Here is a 9,357-nt window from a genome sequence, read left to right on the forward strand (position 1 = left end):
AGTGCTTTGATATACTAGTAGGGTTTGTGCATGCTTTTGCCTATATCTATAAATTATATCTCTAAAATTCTCACTCAGTTTGCTCTTATTCATCTTTTGATGTCACCTTCAGCATTATCATTAAGGAAGTTTCCTCCAGTCTCAGATTAGACTATGTCTAATCCACCTGTTCAAAACAACTTCAATGATGTTTCTCTCTTTTATAACACATTGAATTTGCAATTTTTTCTCTACCATGATTTGGGTACTGTTAGTTCACTTTCCCCTTCTTAACTAAAATAGGTGCTCTATTAGCACAGAGCTGGGTCTGTTCTAATCTGTGTGTTGAATACAATATCTGGCACATGCTAGGCATTCACTCAATACTAAGTGAATGAATGGAGATATATGTCTAGTTACTGTTCTTATAAACTAGAAAAATAATGATAAGTGTAATCATGGCTCAACCTTTCCTGAGCCTACAGAAGAAAGGTTTATCTCCTTGACATTGTATACAAGACTTTCATGATTTTATCATGGACAAATTCTCTGGCCTCAGCTCCTATCAGTTTTGCCTTCCAACTATATTCAATTACTTAAATTTCTCTAGATGTGTTATGGTGTGGTCTATTGATATACCTCGAATGTCTCTAGCCATGGTCCCTTCTGAGTTTGGATGACATTATCTTTCTTAAATATCACCAACCCAGTGAAGCTATCCCTCCCTCTGCTACCCAACCTCTACCCCTCAGAGATAATCATTCTGTCCTGTTCCTAGCCACCGAGCCTGGTATTTGTTTCTTTGATTGGATTTATCACATGGTCATAATTATTTGTTAGCATGGTTCTCTCCCTTCACAGGCCTATGTCCTCTCCTTGCAAATAGATCTATTCTTTTCATATACATGCCAAGCACACAGTAAGCAACAAGAACAGCACCATAAAATGCCCTGAGGAGATATACATATCATGTGTACATGTTTGAATAAATATTCTTAAAGAATTAAGAACACCCCAAATCACAAAAGAATGCTTACTCTACAAAAATTTATTTAGAAACATATATAACAAGTGCTGAAAACTGCATGCTTAGTCCCTCAGCCTCCAGCTAGGAGTGCTGGACATCCACCATGGGTATTCGGGGTTTTTTGTTTTTTTTTTAAAGTGATTATGCTTTAATATGGTTAAAATATTCAGGGAGTAATTATATGTGTATGAGGTTTTCTGTTAGTTATACTTTCTTTTTACTTATATTATTTTTCTTTGAAAACATAGAAATTGGATAACTTTGAATTAGTAAGGCAGGCAGACATTTCCTTGAGAATATTTCTATTGGTATTATCTCTTTATTTCTATCTTACTATTTTAACTCTCTACTGATTTAGTGCTGTATCATATTTAATAAACATATTGTCTAGAAACAAGTTAATATAAACTCTTACTTTGCATTGAAATACACCATATATTTTATTCTGTCTTGTTTAAAAAGTGAAAACATATACTTACTTAAAAATAAGCAACTTTTGTGTTCAAAATCCTATATTCATAAGAAATCTTAGGAATATTGAGAATTATAAAAATATAACTTTTACAATTTGTGACTTCTAATGATACTGTCAAATAAATAAATAGTTTAACTGCCAATGCTTGTTCTAAAGCTGTATTTCAATACAATTAACTTAAAAATCCCATTCTTTTCAATGATGCTTAAAATGTTCTGTGTTTATTAACAAAATCTTTATGCCCAAGAAGAATAGGCTATTTCAAGAAATGAAGGGAACATTGTTAATTATTCCCAGCATTTTACTGTTTTGTTCATTTTAAAGTAGTTTGTTGAATGCACTTCACTGTTTTTATGTACATGTTCTGTCTCAGAGATTGTGACCTCTTTAATAGTTATTTACATTATTGTGCAACTGAAGCTCTCTTTACTCATTTTTCCTTCTCTTTCTTTTTAACATGCTGCAGTAGCTAACATATTATGGAGAGAAGAAGGTACTAAATTCTATTATTTCTTATATTGTTGTAATTATTTTGCTTAATCTTTTGGTATATATGTTGACTATCAGTTTTAATAACCAGTTTTTATTTTGAGCCAATATTTTTATTTGATTATATTTCAACATTTTTGTTTAAACTTCTACCATTAAATATATTAATACCGCTCATCAGCTTGAATCATAATTGATATACAGCCAGGAAATTAAATTACAATATATTGAAATACTTTTAAGAGTATAAAATTAAGTTAAAAAAACTTTAGTTAAACATAATTTACATAATAAGCCCTCATTAGGTTAGGAAAAGAACAAATATAAAAACTGTTGCCTTATCTAGGGAATATAATAAATTATTTAACAAAATGGGTTATAAAGTTGAGGGACCTGGATTCAAATTCAGTCTCCATCACTAGGGCCTTTTTATGAAATAATATTCTTATTTCAAAAACAAGGATATTTATCAGTACTCATAGGATTGTTATCAGTTTTTTAAATATAGTCCACATTCAATAAATGGTATCTATTGTCATTTGTTATTATTGTTGTTTTTATTATTTTTTACTTAATCACAAAGGCTGGAAAGTGTTAGACCAGGTACTCAAATAGCCCATCAATGTGTTTTAATTATATTCTAAGGAGAAAAATATCTGTACCAACATTACACTCCAGGTAAACAATGGCCCAAGTTACTGTCTTCACAGTCCATCCATAGCAGCTTCCCACATGAGCTGGAGACACTGCTACCTTTGAAGGCCATGAATCATAAGATTCAAATAATTTTGAAATATATTTATTTCAATTTTTTTCTCAAAGATGAAGATACTACCTCCCTCCTTTTTTGAGATAACATCACTCATATAATAAAAGTGTAATATGCTAATTAGACCGGACAGCCTAATGACCTTCCGAATGAAGCCACGGCTGCAAGGGCTGAGGCAAGCTGCCATGGCTATGAGAGCTGAGCCCCTTGCATGAATTTTGTGCATCAGGCCTCTAATATATATATTGTAGTGTGTGTGTGTGTGTGTGTGTGTGTGTGTGTGTGTGTGTGTGAGTGTGTGTGTGTGATGGCACCTACTTCCTAAATCACAGTTGCCCAATTAATAGCTTGACACAATTATTCCTCAAAGCTTTATAGGAAGAATGAAAGAGTAAGTCTTATTTTAAAAGAACATAATATAAGAGTCTTATTGCAGTGGGATGCTGGGATACTACTGTGTGTGTGAAAAGATTTTTAGCTCCAAAGGTATAGATGCAAAAACGTATGAGCATTCATGAACCAAAAGTCTACTTCTGCCTAGTTATCAATGTGAGAAATGCAACTGTGTACAATCTATTCTTGCCTATATTTTTCTTTAGCTAAAAAAAAGAAGAATTCTTCTATGTGTCAACAAAAGATAAGTAAGTTTAGGATAATTTGAATGTGAAAAGATTAATATTTACTATAATTTATATGCTAAAGTAATGTAAAATTAAGTCAGAGGAAGGCAATAATTACAAGTTCTCACTGCATTGTAGAATTATAATTTGCTATTGACTATAACTTAAATGCTAAAGTAATTTAAAATTAAGTCAGAGAAAGGCAATTAACACCAAAAAATCTACTTTGTTATTGACTTAAATATTCATCTAGTGATCAGAAATTAGCCAAATTTTATTGTTTATATAAATTACATAAAATATTTTCTATATATTTTCTATATATATAATATTTTCTATATATACCAGTATATATAAATAACATACTGGTATTATCACAATACACTATCATTATTGAGCAGCTATCATCAAAGTATTGAGACAGGAATGCACATTACACCCATTTTTTATCTATTCCATGTATTCAAGGTGCATTATTGATTAGAAAATCCCCTGGAAAATAATTCTCTCTTATGAGACTGCAGGTAATTCTTGCTTATGTCCTCTTTCTGTATCGAAAGAATAACAAAGCAAAAAGAAAGCTCACAAGGAACCAACAAATATGGATTACATTCTAGAGCACAGTACTCTATTAGATTAACAATCGACCTGTAAAAGACAAAGCACATATGTCTGACTTCACCAGGGGTTGGAAAAAGGAAAAGAAAAACAGCCTGCACATGTTCCCAATCTTTACTGTGACTAGAGCCATGAAGCTTTCACTGGAGTCAGGAACTTTTGTAATATACTACAACAAAAAGTAGTAATGAGGAGGGAATTGTAATTAAAACCTACATGGTTATCAAACTCCTTGGGACACAGGACCCTGTTACACTTTCCAATATGACTGAGAACTCATGTCTATTTGGTTTATTTTTATCCACTTATGTTTACCATATTAGAATTTAAAACAGAAAAATTTAAGTGGGTATTTATTAATGTATTAAAAGTAATTATAATAAGCCCATTACATGTAGCCATAAATAGCACGTTATTTTTAAAGATATATATTCAGAAAACAATGAGGGGACTCATATTTTTCAAATCTTTTAAGTGTCTGATTGAATAGGAAATGCTAGCTTCCTATATCTACTTCTGCAGTGAATTATTGGGACATCACTTTTGACATCATGTGTCTTATGGCCTGTTCAAAAGTGCACTCTACTTCTGGGAGAATCTAACTTGGGAAACTGAGAGAAAAACACACACCAAAAAGCCCACAAATGACATCTTAGTATTATTATGAAAACAGCTGTAACTTTGTAGACCCACTGAAAGGATCAACTTTGAGACCTGCTCAAAGAAAATAAACTTGATTAGCAGTTCATGGATTCACAGAATTTAACATCATGGAAAACTGAAATTTAGCAGTATATCTCACAGTATAGATTTGAGGACATCATGAGGACAGTAATCATATTCAGGTTATGTACATTTCACCCTTTGTTTTTCTCCCCACTAATGTTTCAAAGAAGAGATAATGTCAGTTATAAAAATAGTGATAGTTTTTGTTTCTTGAAATTTTACTATGTGTCAGTCACTCTGCTAAATGTTTTAATTTCTCCATCTCATTACAATCTTACAACTCTGCTAAATGTTTTAATTTCTCTATCTCATTATATTCTTACAACATCTTTATGATATAAGTATAGTTAATATCTTCAAATTTTAAGATAAGGTAATTGTGACATGACTGAATAACTCTACCTCATGACTGAATAGCACAACCAACAGTTGGTTCTATAACTATGATTTGCCTTAGAGCTGTCTGAATCCAGAGAATGGAGTTGATCTATCTGTTACATTCTCCCATCCCTTCTAAAAAAAAAAAAGGTTAGAACATAGAAACTTATAGTTATAATGAATATATGCAAATATGTTGTTGCTACTTTACAAATAAATCTAATGAATGCCCCAAAAGAAAATCTGAATTTGTATTCAATTATCAAAATTTCCATCATCAGGTAATTTATATTGTTCTTTACCCACTATATTCATAATAAATGTACATATGTACAATATTATAGCAGCAAATTTAAAAAGAAACACATCTGCATCATATATTCATATTATAAATTCTGCTGCTAAATACTAAATAGAACTTGTTGATGAACAAAATATGTCTAGCAAAAAAAGGTAAAATAGACCTCTTGTGGGTGAGGAGGGAGGGACTCAAAGATGACTCTAAAAGATATAGGTAAAGTTTTATTCCAAGTCAGAGTAATTGATACATAGTTGTTCACTTTACAATTATTATTTTTAGTAATATACTTATACATGGTATTTTGTTGGCATAACTATTTCATACACACCAATGAATTACATTTCACTGAAAACAATAAAATGCAAAAACAAACTGAACCTTACATAATGATGTCTGTGTTTCTTCAATAACCTAAAAAGTAGTTTATGCTTGGTAAAAATGCTGATGTGCAATTCATATTTTAAAAAGAAAGAAAATGGTCTCTCAGAATGGAAGGGTGATTTGGATGGATTAAGTGGGTTTTAGAGGAAAATACAGCTCAGAAATTTCATCAGTTCAAGAATAAAGTGGAATCCCACTGATTGTATTGTGTACAGAATATGGTAAAGTAATAAAAGGCAGGAAGTTTTCCAAGAAAGTTTACAAACAAACTAGGCATAGAGTAGTGCCAGGTTCAATCATCTTCACATTCCTGATTGTGGAGTACAATTTCGAAGCAGCTAAAGGAGGGCAGAGTCATGTTCATTCAAAAATGTTCTGTGGCCCATAACCCATGAACATAGACACTAGTACAGTGAAGGCCTGGGGAGGAGATGGGAGTGGGATGGAGGGGATTATTTGGGGGAGGGGTAGAGGGGATGTCTGTAATACTTTCAACAATAAATGTACATTTTAAAAACTAATAAAAAAATTATGGACTTTGTAATAATCATTGAATATAGTATGTAACAGACATCTGACTATCAGACACCACATTACTATTTGGTTATGTTTATAGGTTTCAACAACAGTTAATACCTAAATGACTAAATTGATAGTCATTGATATATAGCGCACATCAATCTTAGGTTAATGTTCACTGGAAGCTTACGAATACAAATAAACATATTTTTTACATTAAAACTAACTTTTTTAAAAATTTTATTAATTAGGCTTGGAATTTATAATCCTTTATGCACGACTATTATTACAAAGAATAGCTGACAACTACTAAATTATATATATTTTAAAATATGACAAATTTAGTTCTTGCCTCTTCTGCTATTTAGGACTGTCCCATTGTAATGTAGTACTCTCTGGACTTAAAATGGTTAATTATCTGATAAAGATTGCACATATTAAAATATAAGTAGTGTGAAATATTTATAAAACAATAAAGATGTGTCAAAACAATCTGGAGTCATTTAATATACATATATATATGTATACACACACACATATACATATATATATACATATATATATATGTATATGTATATAATTAGATAGAAATAATTTCATGTGCCAAAAGACAATTATAAACATCATGACAAATAAAGTCATAATTATGTTTGAATACATTTTCCTCTATATTATACTAATAGGTGGACATGTGATATGTGGACAGAATTGGTGACTCTTTAAGAACATTTAATAAGAATAAATATGTCTTGTGTTGTATGAAAGGAGAGAAGGTTAGCACTCCCCTTGACAAGGATGGAAGAGGCTCTCGGGCCTAACAACACACATACGGTTAAGGCATTGCCACCTACTTCGTGGCATCTAACCACTGTAAAAAAAAAAGAATAAATATGTCTTGAGATCAACAAATGAACAATTTTACAAATTAATGCACTTTTATTGTGATCCTCAGGCTTGACTTAATAGACTTTGCAGATATTCTCAATTGAAATAAAAATGCTTAGGAACTTTTTGTACTTAAGTAAAGTACCTTTCTCTGTTTAGATGCTTTTAGATTTTAAGTATTTTAAGCAACAGTGGTTTGGCTTTTCAAAGAACACATGCTATCACTGAGTCATGTAAGGTGTAATTAGACTGAATAAAGGTGATCATGGAAACCAATACAGCTGGGAAAGGAAGCTACTCAGCTGAGGATCTGAAAAGGACGGACTACATGCAGTTAGGCCTGGACAAGCGGGAAAAAGGCAGAAGCAGAGGAAAGGAAGAGAGCAGGTGTGCGGGACTATGCAGAAGCTCCCAGGTGCAGGCCTCAGTTAACCCCACCTGCAATCCAGTATTTCATTGTCCTGCACCAGTTAGGTTTGGATTTATAAAGTGATATAAAATCTAACATGCCACACACTTAGATCTGCAGTGTGAAAAAAAAAATAAAAGTATGCTTTAAATTAGTACACTGGAGTTTTTTCTGAAACCTCGAATTAATTCAAGTTTTAAAGTATAGAAATAGGTCCAAACCCTGCTAGTATAAAAAATGACATATAAGACCTCTATGTAGGATTATATTTATAAAAATTTGTTTATTTTCTGAAATCTCAAAGTCTTATTCTTTTTGTTTCTAAAAATTGGTATATAAAGGAAATTCCTACAAATAATGCAATTTTATTTTCACTAGGGAATTCTAATAAAAGTACTAGGATAAATAGAATTCTTCAAATGTATTTTTTTCCCTTAACAACTAAATTAACTAGAGAAAGTATGAGACATTATGTATCAGAGTTTATTATTTCCATTTATAATTAATCTAAATCTATTTTAAAAATTATTGAGTTGTATTTCAGAATGCACTGAACTGCAGATTAGGGAGAATAAGTTAGAATGTCTGCCTAATATCACAAAGTTGCTTGGGAGTTTTGGTGATGGTCACACAGGGTTTGCTTTACTAACATTACATGACTTTGCAGATTGATCTGTCAGCAATATGAGGGGCACTGAGTATTGGTTGTAAAGTTTTCTAATAATTTCATTTTGAGCTTTTAAATGTGTTTTTATTTCTAAGGTCTGGGAATTGGAAACATGTTCTATGTTTTCTATGAAGATGGAATCAAAGTGATACAACCCATAGAGTGTGAATTTCAGAGGCACATTAAGCCTAGTGAAAAGCTCCTTGGATTTCAGGCAAGTATTTTAATAATTTCTTTGCATTTTTAGGTAGCAGTTTTGTTAAGTAGAATTATGTTTTGAAAATACAATGAAATATAGATATATATGAGATGTGTTAGGAGGAAAATATTAAAATTATGATATTGGCTGTTATTAATGGAGCTTTTATATTTGAGGGAAAAATAATATATTATATGTTGCCAATTATTTATTTGTAATTAAAATAAAGGTGATAGGAGTGAAATACCAACATTGAATGTAGCATAATAACTTCACCTGCTCTTTAATTTAGAACATCTCTCATTTCGGGAGATAATGTTTACTTTGACAAAATGGAAGAAAATAGATATAATCCAGTGGGAATTGGGGTATAGTCATTGCTTTAAAAATCCAGGTTCCTTTTTAATCTTCATCTCATTTTACTGAGGTCTCAATGAAATGACTAATTTAGAATTACATGGGAAATATCAATTTACTTATTTCTGTGTACCTTATGTAATTGTACATATTTTAAGGGCAATGTTTTGCAAGATAATAAAAAATTATATATCTCCACATAAATATGTGTGTACCAAAATATGTAACACTAAAGGTATCTGTTACCATATGTTCCCACACAAGTTCAGACATACACAAAACACCCAAAATTAGGTACATTATTGGAAGATCTCATCATGTAGCCCTCTCTTGATACTCACTTTTAAGGTTGGCATGGCCATGAGATATGCGTAAAAATAGATAACAATGTCATAGTTTACAGCTTTTATTTTCAACTCTTATTTCCAGCCTACTAGTAGTCAGTGTTGTTGTTGCATATTTATATACTAGAGGCCCGGTGCACAAAAATTTGTGCACTCGGGGGGCGGGGAGAGGGGGGTCCCCCAGCCCGGCCTGTGCCCTCTCGCAGTCTGGGAC

The 9,357-nt window shown here is 31.7% G+C and overlaps 1 protein-coding gene across 2 annotated transcripts in view; it reads left to right on the plus strand.

Annotated features, from left to right (window-relative positions):
- Positions 1-9,357, plus strand: part of FSTL5 (follistatin-like 5) — a 592,573-nt gene that overhangs the window by 508,042 nt on the left and 75,174 nt on the right. For both annotated transcript variants that reach the window (XM_005860522.2, XM_014534995.1), the window contains exons 11-12: positions 1,948-1,974; positions 8,339-8,457. In XM_005860522.2, coding sequence (XP_005860584.1) covers positions 1,948-1,974; positions 8,339-8,457 — 146 coding nt within the window. The remainder of the gene's footprint in view (positions 1-1,947; positions 1,975-8,338; positions 8,458-9,357) is intronic.

This window comes from Myotis brandtii, unplaced genomic scaffold, assembly GCF_000412655.1.
Source record: "Myotis brandtii unplaced genomic scaffold, ASM41265v1 scaffold136, whole genome shotgun sequence".
In the NCBI taxonomy this organism is placed as follows: Eukaryota; Metazoa; Chordata; class Mammalia; order Chiroptera; family Vespertilionidae; genus Myotis; species Myotis brandtii.